At 45.3% G+C, this 22445-nt stretch overlaps 1 protein-coding gene across 1 annotated transcript in view; it reads left to right on the top strand.

Moving 5' to 3' along the window:
* Nucleotides 1–22445, top strand: part of cdk17 (cyclin dependent kinase 17) — a 58215-nt gene that overhangs the window by 30003 nt on the left and 5767 nt on the right. The window contains exons 2-11 of the mRNA XM_079335590.1: nucleotides 5407–5551; nucleotides 9439–9603; nucleotides 14495–14628; nucleotides 18078–18203; nucleotides 19694–19750; nucleotides 19833–19947; nucleotides 20026–20120; nucleotides 20355–20417; nucleotides 21328–21451; nucleotides 21523–21643. Of these exons, the coding sequence (XP_079191716.1) occupies nucleotides 5407–5551; nucleotides 9439–9603; nucleotides 14495–14628; nucleotides 18078–18203; nucleotides 19694–19750; nucleotides 19833–19947; nucleotides 20026–20120; nucleotides 20355–20417; nucleotides 21328–21451; nucleotides 21523–21643 (1145 nt within the window). The remainder of the gene's footprint in view (nucleotides 1–5406; nucleotides 5552–9438; nucleotides 9604–14494; nucleotides 14629–18077; nucleotides 18204–19693; nucleotides 19751–19832; nucleotides 19948–20025; nucleotides 20121–20354; nucleotides 20418–21327; nucleotides 21452–21522; nucleotides 21644–22445) is intronic.

The following is a 22445-nucleotide window of genomic DNA, read 5'->3' on the forward strand; positions in this document are numbered from 1 at the left end:
TTGGACCGGACCGTCAACAACACTGTAATAATATCCAAATTTTACATCCGTCTGCTTTGATCCTTTATTTTCCCCTGACAAGAAATGAGGCCAGGCCTAAAAATAAAAAACCCATCTGATCCTTCGCAAACGCCACAAGGTGAGATGACACGATAACAATTAAAGAGTGAACCGCAAATAAAACATAAGCTCCATAGATGTGGCTCATTTTCCCTTCAGGCCCTTGTTCTGTCCCGGCTCTCTCCTGAAGGAAAAGTGATGATTCCATCTTTTTTTCAAAGTGGTTGTGATTCTCATGAGCGGCTCTATTTTGAGCCTCGGTTCAAAGAACAGCAGACAGAAGTGTTGGCGGCTCTTCAGCCCTTAATCTTCTGCTTTTTAGAAACTTTTATGAAAGAGAATCAAAAACAAAGCACTCATTTTAGCTTTGGCTCCTTTGGGAACGAGTATCTTTTAAATGTATATTAAAAGCTTTTAATGACTCATGCTACATGCTTATATAAACCCAGAACAAAGCTTGATAGGAAAGTTGGATTAAGGCAATAATACTGTTGTGATTTATTCAGTTGACGCCTTGTGCGGAAGAACTGTTGGAGAGAAAAATACTGGGAATTTCCTATCTTTCAAAAAAGAGAAAGAAACGGCACAGGTGGCGCCAACAGCAGCTTTCTGAACATTTTTCAACTTGAGCGAGAAAAGCGCACAAAAGAAGTGGAGCGTTCGGGGGGGAAAAAGACGCTGCTGCTAACGCTCTCTGCTAACGACACAGAGTCTTAGGCATCACTAAGCTAAAGCCAAAACAGAGGGAGGATGAATTTACTGATGAAAAGATACATTTGATTATAATAACAGAGGGCAACATGCCCTTTATGATCGACTGGCTTCAGGGGAACACTCAGTGTTGATCGGTCAGCTACAGTGTGAATTCATTTAACTCCCCAAAGTCTAAGAAACACTCAAATCAGGCACCAAAACTAAACGTCATGAGGAGTAATACCACCAACAAATCTCTCTATCTCTATCTCTCTCACTCGCTCTCTCTCTCTCTCTCTCTCTCTCTCTCTCTCTCTCTCGCTCGTTCTCTCTGTCTCTCTCTCCCTCCTCTCTCTCTCTCTCTCTCTCTCTCTCCCTCTCTCTCCCTTCCTCTCCCTCCTCTCTCTCTCCCTCCCTCTCTCTCTCTCTGTCTCTCTCTGTCTCTCTCTCTCTCTCCCTCTCTTGCTCTCTCTCTCTCTCCCTCTCTCTCCCTTCCTCTCCCTCCTCTCTCTCTCCCTCCCTCTCTCCTCTCTCTGTCTCTCTCTGTCTCTCTCTCTCTCTCCCTCTCTTGCTCTCTCTCTCTCTCCCTCTCTCTCTCTCACTCGCTCTCTCTCCCTCTCTTGCTCTGTCTCTCTCTCCCTCCCTCTCTCTCTCTCTCTCCCCCTCTCTCTCCCTTCCTCTCCCTCCTCTCTCTCTCTCTCTCTCTCTCTCTCTCCCTCCCTCCCTCTCTCTCTCTCTCTCTCTCTCTCTCTCTCTCTCTCTCTCTCCCTCCCTCTCCCTCCCTCTCTCTCTCTCTGTCTCTCTCTGTCTCTCTCTCTCTCTCCCTCTCTCCCTCTCTTGCTCTCTCTCTCTCTCTCTCTCTCTCTCTCTCTCTCTCTCTCTCTCTCTCTCTCTCTCTCTCTCTCTCTCTCTCTCTCTCTCTGCTGATTTCATGGCTCTTAACCAAACACAAAGACTCCATTATGGCTCCGACCGTCCAAATAAAACTCTCTCCTATATTCCTTTTCTTTTTATCACAGTCTTCCTCCTCACATTCAAACTTTCACCCACATGTCTCACACTGAATGTGTTTCCATGTCGTCTCCTTACTCCGACTGTGGAGTGTCGGGAAAGAGGTGGAGAAATAAAAGTCGGAAACAAGGCAGGAAGGAAGAAAGAAGGTGTTTGTTTGTAATTAGGCGCTCTCGTCCCCTTCCTCGCCTTTTGAAGCCTCCTCCTCGAGACTACCCATCATGCACTTGGGAGGCATCTATGAGGTGGCAGAGGAATGGGGGATGTCAGGAATGTGGGTCAAAAATGTGTGTGTAAGAGAATTTCTGGAGATGCTGATGATGAAAAAAAAGAGAAAGACAGCCGGGGGGGGGGGGGAGAGACAACCCCCTGTGTCTCTCCATCTTTGGCAGACTGCTTGTTCTGCTCTTAATGTTTGATTCCCAATCCCACACACACACACACACACACACACACACACACACACACACACACACACACACACACACACACACACACACACACACACACATCAGTCATATGTGCCAGATGCTGTACTCTCAATCCCAGCGCGCGCACACACACACACACACACACACACACACACACACACACACACACACACACACACACACACACACACACACACACACACACACACACACACACACACACACACACACACACACACACACACATACACACACACACACACACACACTTGCATCACATGAGTCCTTTGTTTTGGTTTGCTGCAGAGATAAAACCCGGCTCTGTTACACTCCTCTACAAAGGACACAAAGAGCGCTTATCTCACATCCAGTGAGTGTGTGTTGCTGAGTGTGTGTGAGAGCGTGTGTGTGTTGGTGTGTGTGTAAGGAGAGAATGTCTGCGCGTGTTTGTGCGAGTGTTTCTCTAATGCGGTCATTTTATTTTTGCATTTTTACGAGCGGGATTTTCAGCCTCATTAGCTGGAATCTTTTCTTTTTTTAAATCTTTTTACCCATTACTGGTCTCGTGTGTGTGTGTGTGTGTGTGTGTGTGTGTGTGTGTGTGTGTGTGTGTGTGTGTGTGTGTGTGTGTGTGTGTGTGTGTGTGTGTGTGTGTGTGTGTGTGTGTGTGTGTGTGTGTGTGTGTGTGTGTGTGTGTGTGTGTGTGTGTGTGTGAGTTCAATGTGGAGTCATCAGATCTGTGGATGTGGATTTGGCCCACAGGGTCAGCATGACACACTTCCCCTTCACAGTGGGCTAATGACACGCACGCTAACGGACAATGCAACAAACAGACTTTTCAGAACAGCTAAACATTTCATGTACGGTCCCAAACATGCAGAAATCCCCTCCAAATCAACGTTTAATTAAAGGAGCAACATGTGCAATATTTTCTGAATTATCTCAGTGACCTGACTTCATCAGCATGTCCTCCTCCTGCGTTCACCCAGACTTCCCTTCACACACAAGAGGAGGAAAAAAAATCCTCCCAAGTGAAGTTGGAGTGAAAATTGTAAGCTGGTGTGTTCGCACATTCGGCTCGCACTTCAAATTCCAGCAGCAAGTTTTCAGAAGTGTGGAGCGTGTAAAGTGTAAAGCGCCACGAGAAGCAAGAAATTAGAAGCCAGGAGGAAGAAAGGAGGAGAATCATGGCGTCTGTTCTCCAGCTCTTATAATTACATCAGCTTCAAACCTCAGGATGCTTCATCACCATCTGTAACCTGATTTATGTCGTTTGGAAAGGCAGACAGACGTTGAGACTCCAGGGGAGTTTGTCGTCAAGGCCCTGACACGCCACACAGACGGCAAAGAACGAGTGCCGACGACGGCGTCTTGCCCAAAAAGTTCCAGAACGCGCCGCACAGCCGTGTGTGCGTACGCCGGCGGTCATCTGTTGTTACGATAACAGAGGAGCATTTTCACGCCGCACCACTCGTGTTAAAGCTGGCCTACTTTTTTTTTTTTGTCCTAGAGTCAACAGAAGGTCAAATCAGCGGCTAGTTCCAGTTCCTCCTATCACGTCATCGTTTCCATTGATTATAACCTCTCCGTGCATGCTTCCATAAATGTTGGCCACGCTGATTAATTCTTGGATTTGGAAACTGCGGCGTACTCCGAGTTAAAAGGGTTACTCATTATGCTTTTTTTTTTTTTTTTTGCGTCGCCGCCTCAAATAGCCTTTGGGGTCGGAATTTCCATAAAGCAGCATGGTCTGCTCAAAGGGATCACATGTATGTCTTCATCCAGCCAAGGCATCTATCAGGAAGAATAAATACGATGTTATTGAAACCACGATCTCAAACCTTTGTAAATCTGACAGCACACAGACTTTCTGTTGTTCAGTGTCGACGGGCTGCTGAGTGCTCCTGTGAGGCTCTGAACTCTCCGGATAAGAAACGATATGTCTGCAGAGCGATGAAGGTTTCATGAGTTAAAACCTTTTGATGAATAATTTCCCTGTCTGGTCGCCTGTTTGGTGTGTGTGTGTGTGTGTGTGTGTGTGTGTGTGTGTGTGTGTGTGTGTGTTTTGTTAGTGTGTTTTGTTAGTGTGTGTGTGTGTTGAACAGGTTCTGTTATGTTAGTGTGTGTGTGTGTGTGTTGAACAGGTTCTGTTATGTTAGTGTGTGTGTGTGTGTTGAACAGGTTCTGTTATGTTAGTGTGTGTGTGTGTGTGTTGAACAGGTTCTGTTGGTGTGAGATCGCAGTCAGCCGCCCTGACACTGATTGATGAAGCGACTCTTGCCGCGCAGCATCACCAATGACAAATTGCTGATGGTGTGTGTGTAGGTGTGTGTGTGAGTTTGTGTGTGTGTGGTGTGTGGGGGGTGGGGACGACAGGCAGATGGTGTCCTATGAGGATGTGGCGGGCTAACGACCTTGAGAGAGAGCAAAAGGGACAGGAAAAAAGCAAGAGAGAGGAAAGAAAAAAGAGAGACGGTGACGACAGGGGTGCGTTTGTTTTGTGCTGAGGGTAGGACCGGATGGGCGGGGCCTTTCTGCTCCTGCTTCCTTACAACATTTCCTCCACTGACCCAATGTGCACTTCACTCTCTCTCTCTCTCTCTCTCACACACACACACACACACACACACACACTTGCATGGGGCGTCGACACAGCGACACAATGAGCAGAGATTGGCCTGAGGCACGTTGAGCAAGGTGTTTCCTGCGACCTGGACGGCTGCTGCGTCAACACAAACACACACGTCTGGGCCTACCACTCCGTGTGTGTGTGTGTGTGTGTGTGTGTGTGTGTGTACAGATGTGTGTGTGTGAGAGTTTGTTTGCTAACTGATGAGACTCTGTCCCCTTTCAATTAGGGCTCATTAATCTGTGTATGTAAAGGTTGAGAGTGTGTGTGTGTGTGTGTGTGTGTGTGTGTGTGTGTGTGTGTGTGTGTGAAAACAGCTGTACTCCAGACTCATCCTTTATTCAGACCTCCTTCATGCTTTATTCAGACGCTGTTCAAGCATTTGCAGAATGGATGAATATGGGATTAAAAGCAGCTCTGTGTTATTCATGAGCTGAGATATTTTGGAGTGTACGAAGGCCTCTGGAATCTCAGGCGCACACGTCGCCAAAACAACATCAAACAATCTTTGTTAACGCGGCGTGCGTTTGTCTCCCCGTCGCTCATGAATTAATGTCGACTTGTTTGTGTCGCCCCCCTCAGGCCCTGCACTGCCCCGCTATGGAAAAGATGAAGAGGATTAAGAAGCGCCTGTCGTTAACACTCCGCTCCAGTCAGACCATCGACGAGTCCTTGTCCGAGCTGGCTGAGCAGATGACCATGGAGGATGGCGGCACCAAGGACAACGGTAAAAAAAAACAAACCCCAACACCTTTAAGCCGAGTGTCTTTGGATTACATAACAACAGCATTAAAATCAACCTTCAGAAACTAGATAACTAGTCAGATCTGTGTCCAATAAGTCTTTGTTGATGCCCCCCCCCCCCCCCCCCCCAATGTCACATCTCCTTAACCGACTAATGAAAATCAAGAAAGGGCAGGATTTTTTACTTCATATTTGTCAGCAGCTTGTCTTTTCAAAGGTACGATTTTCTGATTTATCTACTTTTGGTCAACGTGAATAAAAAGCAGAAACAGAGCATACAAAGTGATTTGGAAATACCTTACAGTCACTACTGAGGGAAGCAGAAGACCCAACTCTCTTAACCTCGTGCCTGCGAGAGCGAACTCTGAAATGAAGTTGTCAGCGCCACCAGAGGAATGTTTTTTGTTGTTGTTGTTGTTGTTGTTGTTGTTGTTAATGGCCTCAGGTCCTTATTCAGCTGTGTTCTGTATGAAAACATGGAGGCTCAGGTTTGTTCATACTGCTGTGCCGTCTTTCAGCAGGCGGAGTGAGAGCAATTCATTCAGCATTCAAAGGTGTGCGAAGAGTTATTAGCGACAGTTAGCAGCTACCTGTAAGACGTTAGTAACGGCAAAATAGAAACACATTTGTTGTGCTGAACAGATCCTGGAGGTCTCGATAGAAAACGCTGTGACTAAAGGTAACATTCAAGCTTCACAAATCACTGAAATGTTTGTGAAGAATCAATGTCACAGCCCTCAGAGGGGAAGGAAATTCAGAAAGGTCAGATTTGTATCTTTTTTTTTTTCCTGTTCATATCTGTCAGCAGGCGTTTAAACACACACACACACACACACACACAGCTCTCAGTCTCTTGGTGGCTGTCAAGGGTTCATAAATGATGAAACACTGTAGCTGATGAAGAGAGAGTGCAGCAGCGTGTGTCAGTGAGAGCTGTAATGGACTTACAGTGTGCGGCGCTCTATTAACTTATGTAACAGAAGAAAAAGCATGTGAGCTACTGTTCACACACACACACACACACACACACACACACACACACACACACTCAAACACACTGAAATAGCAGCTTAGCAAGCGAGGAGGTAATATATCAGGAACAAGCATTCACAGGCGGGCAAACACACTTTTCTTGATATCTCTTTGTTACGTAATGTTCTGCCTGCGTTGGCTTCAGTAAGCTCTCGGCTGCCAGAACCAACAGCACGGACAAGCACGTCAATGTCTTTCAGAAATCTGATGGGAAATAAACAGTCACAACTATAGTAGATAACTATGTTAGAAAAACAAACAAAAACCAGCTTATTTGGCATTTCTATAGCATTTCTCAGGACTTTGTGGGAGTGGCTTCTTATATTTGGATTGACACGTGTCAATCAAAACTCGCCCACACTCATTGTTTATTGCGACTTTCCAATTCCCATTTTTTTGTGGACATTTTTTTGGGCCTTGTTTCTTCTATTAGGCAGGTGAAGAGAGACAGGAAGCATTGAGAGAAGAGAGCGAGGGGTGACACGCAGCAAAGAGCCGAGGTAGGATTCGAACCCACGGCCACTGCAACGAAGACTGCAGCCTGTGGACATATAGAAATTGATTTTAGAATCCTTCTGACTAAGGCCCCTGCTTAACTCTCAGAGCTCCTGTCTTCAGATCAGCCGGGTCATGTTCACAAAACCTTCAGTCAACACCCACAGCATGGACAAAGTGCAGTGATGAGTGTAACCTTCTCCATCGCAGGACCAAAACTATGGAACTCTCTTCCTCCAACCATCCGTCTCTCACCTGGTTCAAGTTTAGTTTGTTGTCATTTTGTAGTAAAAAAACACATTGGAAAGTGTGTGCAAGAGTTAAAACAATACAAATACACAAGGACATAAGAAAAACAAGTTTAAAAAACAGACTAAAAATAAGGAAAAGAGCCACATGAGAAACAGACCTGTAAATGCTCAGGCTGCGTACAGTGCATGGATAAAAGCTGTTAGCATGACGGGATGAAGTGCATCGGAGGATTCACGGGTATATCCAACAGCAGCAAGTGTCTCAGACAAGGACACATTAAGCACATCAAGCAAAACAAAATCCATCGCTCTGTTCGTCTGGTGTTACACTGGACTCAAATAGTCTGTTTCCTTCTGATGCTGCGTTTTATGTTTTTATCTGCACGTTTCAGCACTTTGGATCAACTATAAATAAAGTGGAGTTGAGTTCAGCTGTGAAGGAGGCTCTTTTCAGTGATCCGATAACACTGATGCTGCCGTACACTGAGTGTACAGCTTTGTTGTCAGTCGCTGAGAAAGTTTCTATACACCGCTCGTGAAAATCTCTGCATGTCCCGACAACTTCACCTCCTTATTATTATTGTTCATGCTCAACTTGCATTTCACATATGTCTGACAAACACCTGAAGGCAGCATGGTGTTAATTTGGGGGGGGGTAGACGTGTAGAGACACAGCACAGTCTCCCAGTGATGGGGGTTGAAGAGGTCGGATGAACTAAAGAAAGCAGAAAGATGAACCCGCTGAATGGATGTGACAGACTTCTGCTCTGCCTGATGCACATCGGACTGGAGCTTTAGGACCTTTCTGTTCGGGTTCAGCTGAACTCTGGCTGTCGCTCTGCCCACAGGGAGCGCACCGCACAGGCCTGTAATGTTTGCTTACCGGGTTTCCTTGCCAACTGGAATGGAAATTTGAGTTCTCATGGAGGCTTGTGAGACTCATGTGTAGTTTATTGATTAACATCATTTCCCCTTTGGCTATCAATTTTACAGCAATAAAACTATTTACTTTTCCCTTCTTCAGCTGTTTGCCCTGACCTCTGGGATCTTCTCTCTGACTGCTGCTTGTGCCTGACAACGTCACCTCCTTATTATTATCGTTCATGCTAAACTTGCATTTCACATATGTCTGACAAACACCTGAAGGCAGCACGGTGTTAATTTTGGGGGTAGACGTGTGGAGACACAGCACAGTCTCCCAGCGATGGGATTAACCTTGCGATGCTAAAGCTAACACAATGACATAAAAGCATGGTGTGTTAGCAATGAGAGGAGCCTCTTCTTACCTCCCACTTACTCCATACTCGTCTGAGAAATGTACTCATGGTATCCCAGAATGCATTGGTGAAAAGTAGGATGCTACCAGTGGTCACCAACCATGCAATCTATACCGTCCTTTATGACAAAGACGAGATGAGGCAACATCGGATTGCACGCTTCCTGTCGGACACTGGATTGTTGTCGTGCTCATGTGTTCACTTTACAGTTCTCTCCAGTGAACTCCGTAGGGAGGAAGTAGTGAATGCGTACGTGATTACAGGAGGAAGATCAGCCTGGAAGCCACGAAAACGATGGAACGCTGAGGCGCTGATTTGCCCAGCAGTTACGCCGCCTTCCAGTTACCTCGGGGCTGGGAATGACGTCACACCCGAGTCGAGCGTGTTCCAGTTGCAAGTCGGAAAAGCAACATGGACGCCTTCAGGAGTGTCTTGGTTTTGTTAGCTAATACGAGACGATACCAACACACTACGTGATAGTTTTTGCACAAAAATAAGATGACAACATGTTCGCAGAACTGTCACGATACGATATTTTCTCAGACTTTCCGACTAGTAAATACGACTTCATGGGGCGTTCCAGTTGACATTTCCGATTGGGAACTCGGAGTTTCCCACTCCCCAGTCCAACTGGAACGCAGCATTAGGACGCGTCCCATGTACACGTCGTCCTCCAAGCGGCGACTCAGGGTTCAAGTCTGACCTGTCCGGCTCTCTTCCCCGCATGTCTTTTCGTGGCTGCTTTGGGTTTTTCGAGCCTCTGTTGATATGAACATGTGACATTATGACAGCTGCCGTTATCTTTTGTGTTTCAGAGCCCTTCATGAGGAACGGCCGCCCCCCAACCTCCCACAGCATGCACTCCTTCCTGCACCAGTACACCGGCTCCTTTAAGAAGCCGCCCCTCAGACGACCACACAGCGTCATCGGCGGTACCCTTGGGTCCTTCATGGCAATGCCACGCAACGGCAGTCGCCTGGGTGAGACACACACGCATGTTCACACATTTAACACACACACACGAGGAAGGAAGTGAGTAGTGGGAGAGCAGATGGCATTCAGGAACAAACAGGAAACGTGTCACGGTCTTGATATTTCCATTCTGCTCCTCACATTCACAAAGACCTCGGGACCAGAGGCAGCGGGTATCTTGGCGCTGAGGCAGCTTCTATCCTCGCCCTCAGCTGAGCTGTTTTCACACGAGTGACAGCTGGATGGGGGATTCAGCGAAACGTGACGCAGAATCTCCTGTGAACTGATTCATCATACTCACCCCCGGGGGTTTGAATGAAAGTTGATGCTGGGATGATTCAAGGCTGCAGCAGATTTCCGAGCTGGGGGGTCGGGACAGTCCAGAGGGGTGATGAGATGATTCAGGCGACAGTATGAGACACGGGAACAGAGTGTTGTGTCCATGAACATGCACGAGCCTGAAGGCTTTATGAGCGTGTTTTCGAGATGTGACAGGATGAGGACACAGTTACAGTTAATGAAATGTGAAAGTAGATTACTTATCAAAAAGAAGTAAGTCTTTCTTTTCTTACTTCAAAGAGGACATGCCGTACACTGAAATTTCAAGGCAGTGTTTGGTCATTTTCTCACTTTTTAAAGGTCACACTTTCAGCTTTTTCTAGTTTCAAATCTGCTCTTCAGTGTGTTTATAAAAGCAGTTGCAATAGCCGTGTGAGATGCTCGTTCCCGAGCCCCCCTCGTTGAAAATGGGCATGTGACATCACAAACCCATGATGTCACTGGTCCAAGCCCATTGGCTCGTTGTAGCGGACTGATTGTAGCACTCCCTATAAAAGTAGTAAAAGGGGTGTGGCATATCGGAGAACAAAGCCAAACGGCTGACCAATTATGAGAGAGCAGGTCGGCCGACCAATCAGATTAGACTCTAACATTTTTTTTCTAACCTGTCAGTGTGGGATTCTGAGCGTTAGAAATACAGGCAGATGAGCGAGCCTGCAATGGAGCTGCGGTACATTTAAAACAGACACTTTTTTCTAAAATGTCTTTCACAAAGATACCGGGTTTTAATAGAAATTAGTCTGATGTACATTTTCATTTTTAAGAGCTGTACTGCAGCCGGTCAGCAGGGGGAGCTCTAAATAAAAACAGTCTGTGGTTCAACATGAGACAGAACACATCCCCTAATCTCCAGATAGAGACAAATATCGAACTGTAACGTTGACTTACTCCTTTTGATCTGTTCAATTGTAAAAATGCATTTGTTTACGTTATCTTTTTTTGATAGTTCAAATTTGCAAAACGGCTCTCTCAGTACACACTTCATTGACCTTTCTGTGTTAAGTGTTACTGCATTAGTTTCTCAGACATCACTTTCATCTTCTTCTAATCTCGACAGGACTGACAAAAAAAGCTCAGTTCATACATTTAGGGTTTAGATGGGATGAATCCCAGTGACCTTCGTGATCCCTGATCTTTCCCGCGGTGCCACCAGGAGATTAACATTTGTGTTTGGAGTGAAAGGTTTTCAGAAGCTATTTCATGGATTGCTGCGAATTCAAACCAGACATTCATTCCCTCCTCAGAATGAAATGTAATGACTCATCAGTTCAATATTGTCATTTTGTCTACTACTTTGGTTTATGACCGTATACCAGGGAAGCCGAGGATATCCCCATCAGTTCCACATGTGCTTTTAGTGCTGGTTGAGAAATGTTAGCATGACAGCCTCTGTGAGCACTTACATTGCCTTGCACGAGACAAACCCTGCATGACTGAATTTTTCCCCTCATTGCCGAGCAGGAATCAGACGCATCTGTAAAAACAGACTGGAGCAGTTTTCACTCATGAACTCCTGACTATTTCTAGATAATTTCAGGAGTGCTGCTCCAGAAGGTCTCCTGAGCTGGTCGCTCACACATTCACCTCACAGCAGGAGACTGTCCCTGCAAGACAATAAGATGATGCCAATTAACATGTGGAGCTGTTTTTTAAGCAATCCACTTAATGTGTATGATCAGTAAAAAGGCTTTTCCCATAACGTACATCATGATAAAACAATATCAGCCCTTCACACACTGATGTCGGAGGTTTCTATATAAAGTGACCTTCAGAAGTAATTTATCCTATTCATGCATATCAGACATGTGGCTGCAGGAGCTGGGGATTGAACCCCTGACCTTCTGCTTAAGGGACGGCCGACTCGACCAACTGAGCCACAGCTCACTCAGATGGATGTAACACCACAGTAACCATCGAGCCTCATTTGGACCCTGGCCTAGATAGAGGGACTTGGATCTAAAAACAGGACGTTAAAGTAGGACATTGATGTGCCACATACTGCTGCTACTCTTACGTGTGCTTATTAGCAAAGACAGTACAGAGATGGTTAAATAGGAGAAGAGAAAGATGAAAAATCTGAACATTTAAGAGGGGGAAAGTTAGTTTGGAGACCTAGATAGATGCATAAAAAATGGGTTAAGAATGAAACACATCAAGGTTTTTCTAGAAAGTGGAAGAAGAGAGTCGATAAATGTGAAGCAGAAACCAGGCGGAAAGTTTACAAAAAAACATTCAAGGGTGTTTTGAAGAGAAGAAATCAAGTTAGCTGAGGGAGTGGAAGTGAAAATGTTGTTGCGTGAGAAAAGCATTTTGGAGTTTTTGAAGAGTGTGGGGAAAGATATGACATAGCAGGAGATAATGGGGAGGTATGCGAAAGTAAAAGGAGGTTGAATGGGGAGAAAGTGGGACAGATGAGATCATTTGGAGGCTTCGGAGAGGAGACGGGAGTTTGAAAAATGCAGGTAGTGAAGGAGTGTGCTGGAGCAACGGATGGAGGGAGTGTGTCTATGAAAACCTGGCAAGGAGAGAAAAACAAGACAGAAGCAAAGAAGGAAGTGGAAGAGTGAAAACGGGAGTCGGAGGAACTGACGAGAGGTTTTTTTGAAGTTGGGTAAGAAACATGCAAATGAGCGAGAAGTGAAGGGGAAAGGGAACAGAGATCGTTTAGAAGTCTTCAAAGAGGAAAAGTTGAATGGAGAAAAGTGGGGGGGAAGAGTGAAGTGTTTGCAGGATGTTTATGAAGAATGTGTAAGTAGGTTAGGAGGAGATGAGGGTTTCAGAGAGGAGGAGGAAGAACTTTCTAAACTGTGTCAAAGTCGGGATTTAATCTCCTTGTTTGTCAAAGCATTCGCAGAAACACTCAAACACATTTGCAGCGCAGCTCCCTTTGCACATTTCTCTTCATTTATCAAACCACGCTCCCTCACATCTTTTATGCAATAACACATTATTAATCCTTTCTGTTCGACATCTGACTGCTTGTGTGTAAAGTCGGGCTTGTTCACATGCAGAAACGCCGCTCCGATGGCATGTCGTGTCAACATTTAAAAAGAAGGCTGAGCAGCTTTAAAGGTCACATGTTGTGTAAAATACACATCGCTGTGTTTTTCTCTCACTCATAATTATCTGTAGTCGGTCTAAACAAACCCCTTAATGATGAGAAAAGTCCATCCTGTCCGTCTTTTTTAGAAAACGTGTGCTCAAACAGGCCCTTTGGAGGTTTTCCCTTTGTGACATCACAAAGGGCAGTAGCCCCTCCCCCAGGTGGGTGACACGCCCACAGCTGCCGAGCTTCAGCCGCCTGTGAGAATAAAGAGTGACACACTGAGTGTCATCCAGCATTAATGCATTTATCTAAACGTCAAACTCGACCACATAGAAGAGATTTATTATCATTTTCTTATTATTAATATTTCAGTTTTTTCTTTTTACATATTTTAGAGGAGTGATACTCTGTGTTCAAGTTTGGGTGGGGGGATTATAGTCTTGTTTTTCTTTCAGTACTGTTTTATGTTGTGTGTTTAAAGCAAAGGAAACTTGTCTTTATCGGTTGTGAATAAAAATGAAGATGAGGAATCCAAAGTGTCGACCCCAAAGGAAACATTTGACATCAAGGCGGTTGAGCATTTCTTGTCATGTTGGGAGAGTTCAGGCTTTTAAACCGAGGTGCACAGACACGTTTACTTTGAAAGGTGAGTCTTGGGATGTCTAATTAAAGGTGTGAATAGAGTCAAATAGTTCATTATCTCCTCTAAGCTATACTTCATAATGATAACCGTCTTTGTTGAAATATTCCCGCTCCTCTCCATCAACAGAGAGCTCGCATCGTCCTCGTTTCTCCGCGCCGTGCTTTCACACTTGATGACAGACGGCGTGGTTGGAGACGCTCTACACGCTGATCACAGAGAGCCTCCAACCACGGCTACTCATTAACTGTATGAGTGTGAGCGAGGAAGGGGGGGGGGGGGGCTGCTGCATGTGGTTTGTACATCAGTGTGTTTGCTCCTGCTGTGTTATGGTAGCCGTGGTCGGTTTTTTACCGCCCTGGAAGAAGCGGTGACGGGGTGTTTACATTTTTTGGCCTCCGAGGTTTCAAGGGTGTGAGAGGAGATGAGTGGCGGCGGGAGAAATGAGAAGATTGTGTCAAGAAACTGTTTTGGTTTGTTTTGTTTTTTGATTAGCAGCAAGACGTCGCAAACTTTTGTTTCTCCTAGAACAGTGCGAGGACGGACCAGCTTAGAAAGGAACGTTTTTTATTTGCAGATTCAGATCATACTCGAGACTACACGGAGCTTGTGATTGGCTCTTTCTCCCCGATGGATACGTCCTCCTGTGTACATCAAGAGCAACACTGATACGAGAACGTCTGACTTTGCTGTTTCTGTATAACCTCGTAAAGGGAACGAAAACAGTTTTTTTAAATACTTGAACACTGGACCAGCTGTGATTTATTACCAGCCTTTATGTGATCCGTCTCATGTGATTTTGTACCAACAAGGTGCATTCAAGCACATTAATGCGTCTTCCGTTGTGCTTTCTTTTCTTTTCATTCCATCGCAGATATTGTGCACGAGAATCTGAAGATGGGCTCGGATGGGGAGAGCGACCAGGCGTCGGGGACGTCTTCAGACGAGGTGCAATCTCCCACGGGCGTCTGTCTTAGAAACCGCATCCACCGGCGGATCTCTATGGAGGTGAGACGCTCGATATAACAAGCACGCACGACACGCAATATAAAAGCAAAATAAATAAATAAAACGGCTGACGCAGCAAGTCTGTTTCCTATCATCAATCCTCCGCTCGCTCTCGGCCTCATGAGCCCTCATGGTCTGTAACCACCGTGGATCTCAACATGTCAGCCGTCTGAAGGAGCATGCTGGGTTAGAGCTCTTCTGCAGGATGAAAACAATGAGCACTAACATGATACCAGCAGTCAAATACCTGCTGGAGATCCCAACACAAGTCCCGCTTTCATGACATTATAAATTAAACTAGAGCTTCCTATTTTCCATTTTCCTCGGCATTTTCTGCCCTTTAAAAGAAAGAACACATTTGCATACAGACTCATCAAAATGTAATATTTCAACGCACAGCCAGAAACGGGGCACATTTGTGACAGAAGGCTCCAAGCAGCTACTCGTTTCCACAGAAAGCTGTTCAGGTTTGTATCGAGGAGGAGAAGCTTCTTAATTCACACACCGGATCAAAGATGTGAAATTGGCTTTGGTGGTAGCCCACAGGCTCAGTCGACACGAGCACGAGCTCAGCGCGTAAAATTCAAGAAGGCTAAATGGAAAAAGTCCTCATGATCATCAGGGGGCTTCTTTTCCCCGCTGGTGTCAAAAGTGTTCTTTAAGAGAATTTGAGGAGACGGATTGGCTGCGAGCCGCCGTTCGTTTCTCCTCCTCGCACAGCAGCTCAGTCTGCAGGGTCAGGAGGCGGAGGGGTCGCCGGCTCAAGTCCTGGTGCGGGCCAAATATGGAAATATGTGTGGTAGCTGGAGAGGCGCCAGCTCACTGCCCGAGCACTGCCGAGGTGCCCTTAAGCAAGTTGCTGAACCCCCCCCCACCCGCTAGATAAGGAGCGCCCGCTGTCAACGCATCTCTCCATTCGTGTCCATAGGATCCTCTTTGTGCCCGTGTGTGTGTTTTAACACGCGTGTGTAATAACACAGAGTCAGTTTTATAGAAGCTGATCTCTTCTCCAGAATAAATAATGCTAATGTTGGATTTAGTGTGGGTTCGCCGTGCTCAACATGCAGACGTTCACATTAAATCATCTTCTTCTTTTTAAAACGTTCAACCCTGAGGGAAGGTTCAGAGCGTCTCAGGCTGGAGGCCTTCCGCCCCCTGCTGGTGGGAGAGCGTATGTCACAAAGCCCCCGACCACCTCGACTGCATCCTGCATGTTTTCGTCTCCGTCGCCCCCTCGCACGCGCTGACCTATTTTTCCCGTAGTTTTGAGTGGTTGTCTTATTTTTCAGAAGTGCACGAGACGAGCTCAAGGATGCGGCGAGAAGCAGCTGGCACTGAGCGAGCAGACGTGAGCTGGCACTGAGAGAGCTTCAGTGTGCTGCTCTTGTGTTTGGTTTGATACAAGCGGAGGGGTCAGAAAGGAGACTCGCTCGCTTTATGACTCCTCAGTCTCTGAGGTGCCTTCTCACACAGCATCACATCTACAATATGGACAGAATGGAAGAAGACCTGAGAGTGCAGCCTGTGTGTGTGTGGTTCTTTTTTAAACATTTTTTTATTTTTATTATTGTTTATAAATGTAATAAATGTAAAGTAGAGCATTCAGAAAACAATCCTGGCATATTGTGGTGAAAAAAAATAGATAAATAAATCAAATAAAATTAGAAACTAAGAAGAAGCAGGAAGAGCTGGGACCTGGACCGGCTATGGATGGCAGATTTTTGAAGGGATGCGATTAATGGAGATGATGCGAGCAGCAGAGTCCTGGACCAGTTGAAGTTTGAGTTGCACACATCTTCATTTATGACAGAGTGCCTCACAAACAGTGGGAACGACACGAGTCAGAAACGTGATGAAGACACACGAGACCGGACGCACAAAAAAATCCATTTTAGCCCGTCATTACGTGATGGGTTTGTTTTTTGTTTTTCACACAGAACAGAGTTACGTAACATCATACCTTTTGTTTTTCAAGTCGCCAATTTACCTTACATAATCACAGCAGACACTTTGCTGTCATCTCGGAGCAGCGTTGTCACATCGAGCAGTCATGAGATGACTTGAAAGAAGGAGACAGATGTGACGTTCTCGGCGCATTAATACTCTCCACATCACACAGCAGCATTATGTCACATCAGCACTATCAGATTGGACTCTTATTTGTTCCTAGAATAGATCGGATCAGTCCTCGGGATCAACGAGACGACGATGATGAGCGGAGCAATATGAACGATGACAGGCGTCCCTGCGGTGTGAATACAGAGAATAAAGAGCGGAAACATTCACAAACAGACTCGACACTCTCGCCTGGTTTTTCTTCCTGTTTCGGACACGATCTGATTTGTGCTCACGAAGGTGTCGCCGACACGCCGCCTCATATTTCTACCCTCCAGAAGATGGAGATCGACCTGATCTGTGTCTCCTCTCTCTGTGGGAGAAAGGAGGAGATGAGAGCGAGTTGTTTTAGACTCCAGTGTGTGCTCGAGTATGTGCGTGGTTTAGGAGTGTGTGTGTGTGTGTGTGTGTGTGTGTGTGTGGGCGGGCACACGCAGTATCCTACATTGTCTTGTGCTGCTTGCTTAACAAACACGCCCCACGCCTCATGTAACACATACAGCAGTTAGAGTTCCTCCCAGCGTGCAGACAACAGAACAGCAAAGTGTGGCTAATCCACCCACTCCTGCTGTAAACAAACCGTGTGTGCTAAAGTTTAAGAAGTACCATTTGGCCTTCCAATCGAGGATTTTTCTTTTCATTCTGAGGTGAAACGTGGAGCTCTATCACAAACTCATGCTTTTCACAATAAATCCCTCTTCAATGGAAACCAACATCACGTGAACTGATTGCAACAATGAGAAGATATATTTTGTGCGTTTCTTTGACCTGTTAGATGGAAACGTGGTGGTCGTGACCTTTTTTTCACACCATGAAATGTGCAGCCGTATGAAGCCCAAGCTTGTTATCAGGTGTCTGGTGTCTGGGAGGGAGAGGGGGGGGGGACAGCTTTTCAGATTGATTGATTCAAGAGAAACAAACTGCAAACTCACATGTGGAGAGAAACATGAAAACAGCAGATGGACTTAAACACGTTAAGCCATGTACGGTGGCTGGGAGGTTTCAGGCGAGTGCATTGTTATGGAAACACTTTGCCAACTCCACAACACAAATACAAACGGACCTCCAAGTCGACTGCCTGGTTTCGAATCCGATCTGTGTCTCTCTCTCTCTCTCTCTCTCTCTCTCTCTCTCTCTCTCTCTCTCTCTCTCTCTCTCTCTCTCTCTCTCTCTCTCTCTCTCTCTCTCTCTCTCTCTCTCTCTCTCTCTCTCTCGCTCTCTTGCTCTCTCTCTCTCTCCTGATTTCTGACTCTCATCAACTGTTTAAATCAAATGTAAAAAAAGTCTGTTCAACCTGTTGATTGTTCATGAATCTGTGTGTTTGTGTGTTTTAGGACCTCAACAAGCGCTTGTCTCTGCCTGCTGACATCCGAATTCCCGACGGTTACTTGGAGAAGCTGCAGCTCAGCAGCCCGCCCTTCGACCAGCCGCTCAGCCGACGCTCTCGCCGAGCCTCGCTGGTAAAGTGTCAATGTGTTCCCGTTGCTGTGTGTGTGTGTGTGTGTGTGTGTGTGTGTGTGTGTGTGTGTGTGTGTGTGTGTGTGTGTGTGTGTGTGTGTGTGTGTGTGTGTGTGTGTGTGTGTGTGTGTGTGTGTGTGTGTGTGTGTGTGTGTGTGTGTGTGTGTGTGTGTGTGTGTGTGTGTGTGTGTGTGTGTGTGTGTGTGTGTATGCAGTTTCTACCTTTTTATTGCTCTTGTGGCCCTGTTAACGAAGTCTCCCTCTGTGCAAGTTGCCATGGCAACTGGCCCTGTGTGAGATTGGGATTGATTAATCCAGAGCCACAAGCGTTCACCTCCTGAGATCATAACAGTGAGCTGTGTTGCAAACTGCGGCAGAGAGGCTCGTGGACAGTGGAGACACTTTGAAAGGTGTTTGTGGCTGCAGAGTAAACGTCTGGTTTGGTCTCTGTCTTAAACACCAGGTGATTTATGCACCTCATCAGCTTTAAACAATCCAGCAGCGAGGATGAATACAAGCAGTCAAAATGCTGCGGAGCTCCAAATAACTGCATTCTGATCAAAGGCACTTCTGAAGTGATGCAGACTGAGCTGTCAGCAGATCCTGCTCGCAGTACGACGAGAACTGGGTCACATGTTACACTTTAAAGAAAACCTCCGATTTTCTGGCAAGTTCTTGAGACAGAAGATAAATATGTCTTCTGTAGAGTCGTATTGTGTTTAATGGATGTGGATTCATACGGACATCATTTTCTTATAAAGTCTAACTCAACCTCAGAAACACATTTATGTTGTGTAGTTTTATTTTTTATTCCAAACAGCAGATGAAGATGCAGAAGTGCTCTTACCTTTAACATGATGCGATTTCTGCATTTCCTCCTTTTTAATTATTATTATTATTATTATTTTTTTTTTTTTTTTAAAGTGCAAACAACTTCAGTTTAGAGTTGAAGAATTCAAATGTTTAAAGGTTTAGATTAATAAGAGCCCGGCTGATTATATCTGCCAATATTAGCTTTTCCACTGACTATCTGTATCGGCTGATTTTATCGCAGATATGTGCCGACATTAGTCGATACTTTTACCAGTAAAACAGCACAAAATGTGAGTTTCATTGTATTAAACTTGCAGCGCTCTGTCAGCAGCAGGGTGTGTTTGTGTTTGATTACTGCATTTACAGGATCAACCCCAGAAATGATCTCCATCTAAAAACCACAAATTGAGCTGATTCAATTCAAAACAGGACAAAAACAATGTTCTATTGGGACGCCTGTGGCCAAGTGGTTAGTTTGTGTCCCGTGTACGGAGGCTACAGTCGGCTCCTTTCCTACATGTCAATCCCTTCTCTCCTTCCTGATTTCCTTCCCTGTCCACTTTCCTTTCAAAATAAAATAAAGAAGGCTAATAATAAAAATAAACATCATCAGAAACTGATGACTTAAATAATCCTTTATGAGTCTAACTTGTTGTTTTGCTCCGTGTTGTCTCCTCAGTCGGAGATCGGCTTCGGGAAGTTAGAGACGTACATAAAGCTGGACAAACTGGGGGAGGTGAGAACGTGTTTGATAAAGGCAAAATCTTCCAGAACTTCGACGTAAATTCAGTGAGGTTAAATGAGAGTTTTGTGTTCAGGGAACTTACGCCACAGTGTTCAAAGGACGAAGTAAGCTGACAGACAACCTGGTGGCGCTGAAGGAAATCAGGCTGGAGCACGAGGAGGGAGCACCGTGCACCGCCATCAGAGAAGGTGAGCTGCGTTTGTCCGCTGGATTGAATCATTTTAAATATTTGTCTTACATCTCTCCTTGTCTCTTTGTCCCTGTAGTGTCGTTACTGAAGGACCTCAAACACGCCAACATCGTGACGCTTCACGACATCGTCCACACTGACAAGAGCCTCACGCTCGTCTTCGAGTATCTGGTAAAGCTCGTTGCGTCGCCGTGTTCTCAATGACTGAGAGCGGTTTCGAGAGCTTTACGGACAATTTGCTTCTCTCTTTGCTTATAATTGAAAAAATGAATTAGCATTTAGATGAAGTCTTTAATGATCGCCTCTTACAGTGGATGTTAAAAATCTCCTGTTTTATTAAATGTGATGTGTGTATGTGGGGGGCAGGATCTGATGCTTCCACTGTGTCTGTGTCTCCTCCTGCAGGATAAGGACCTGAAGCAGTACATGGACGACTGTGGAAACATAATGAGCATGCAGAACGTCAAGGTGACTTTTAAGGATTATACAACAGTTAGCTCCGAACACGCAATCTGATTGGACGAGGGGTGTTTCATGAGCGGTGACACAGGAGAACAAAATGGGTTCAGCAGTTCTGAATCCTTTTCATTTACATTTACTGCTGACGTTGTTTTTCTTTATTTATTAATCTCAGACTCATTTCACCAGCTTAATCAAATTCATTTCTTTTTAACGTTCAAGCGAAGGTTCACACACAACAGAGTAGCTGCTCTGTGGCAACCAGGAGCAAGGCTGCAGGAGAATAGCTTGTTTGGGTTGCTTAGCAACAGCTTAGTTTGAGTCAAACTGTGGAGCTTGTCGAGTTAGCCACCGTGTCCACCTCGCGTTTTATTATTTAAAATAGTTTTCGATGAGCAGAGAGCTCTACCCGCCCCGGAGAAAAAGGACAGTCTTGCGCTCCGCCTTTTATGTGCAGCTGCTTCGAGCGCTTCAACTTGAAATCTTTAAAACTTTTCATAAAGCTGCTTTTGCTGATATTCAGTCCAACGTCACTCCCTCTCCTCTCGTACTGTTTATCTCTTTATTCTGCTCTCCTTGATTTTTATCAGGGCATTTTCTTACAGAAACAAAACGCATTCCATCTTCTTGAACCTTGAGCTTTTATTTCTTCTTTCTGTCAATTCAAAAGTCATGATGACTGCACAGTTTTTGTTTGTCAAATTGTCAACACCAGGTTGCATCAGTTACTGTCTCTTTGACCCAGTTGTTTAGTGAGATAACCCAGAGACTAAAAGCCTCCATAGTGTTTGCATTAACATCTGAAGACCTGAAAACAAAATAATTTAGACAAACGTGTTAACTGTACCAAGCACTTTTTTTTTTTTTGCATAAAATCAGACATATTATTAATACCACCTGTTTTCATGCATTTCCCCAGATCTTCCTCTTCCAGATTTTGCGAGGGTTGTCGTATTGTCACAAGAGGAAAGTCCTCCACAGGGACCTGAAGCCCCAGAATCTTCTCATCAACGAGAGAGGGGAGCTCAAACTGGCTGACTTTGGTTAGTGAAACGACTGCAGCGTCTGTGAATGCTTTACATTATTTCCAGATTTAACACTTCTGTCCTTTCAGGTCTGGCAAGGGCAAAGTCTGTACCGACTAAAACCTACTCCAATGAGGTGGTGACTCTCTGGTATCGGCCTCCAGACGTTCTCCTGGGATCATCTGAGTATTCAACTCAGATTGACATGTGGTACGAGACTCATAACCATCCTGTTACTTCCACTGCCAACGCTAAGTTAAGACCTTATTAGTCCATGAATCAATGTGCTGATGATACCTTTTGAGGTAGAGTCTCTAGTTCTCCAGGTCAAAGACAAGTCCTCCTTACCCCACTCCGAGTCAAGTCCCCACTACCAGACTGTTCTGTAATGTATTGAAGGGTATAACTCCTCCTACAACTGATCTCCATTCAGATATGCAGCCTAAAGTTTATTTAGTTTTCATTTCTTTGAATTATTTTATTCCCAAAAGTCTTATTTGGAAAGTCTGTCAACTCTCCGCACATTACAGCTCTACTCATCAGCGTCCCTGAGTGGTCGAAGTGGTCCCTCTTTCCCCACATGGTGGCGGGCTAACGAGGGGTTCTCTAAGCGACAAACAAGCTGAAAGAAGCCTGGTTTATGTGAACACAGAGCTGAGAACAACAAACCCAGAGGGAGTTTGACTTCACAGCATTTTATAAAGGCATTAATCACATCATGTTTAGTACGGATGTTTTTGATATAATGTTGAAAGGTTGCATACAATACCTGAAAAACCCCCCACAACCAAACCCAATAACTTGGACCCCCTGGTTGAGTCAATTTGAGGCTAACGCAACGATAAGCTAGCAGCTAGCAACAGTCGCTCTTTACAAATTGAACACGCGCGTCTCTCTTGATTTCTTTTCATGTTAACCCTTTATAGGGCAAGTGACATGTTTCTGGTAATTTCCACAAACATTACATATCGCCAGCCGTCTGCACCTCAGTAAAGTCGAGAAGCATGTGATC

Source organism: Symphodus melops, assembly GCF_947650265.1.
Source record: "Symphodus melops genome assembly, chromosome: 22".
NCBI classification, from domain to species: Eukaryota; Metazoa; Chordata; class Actinopteri; order Labriformes; family Labridae; genus Symphodus; species Symphodus melops.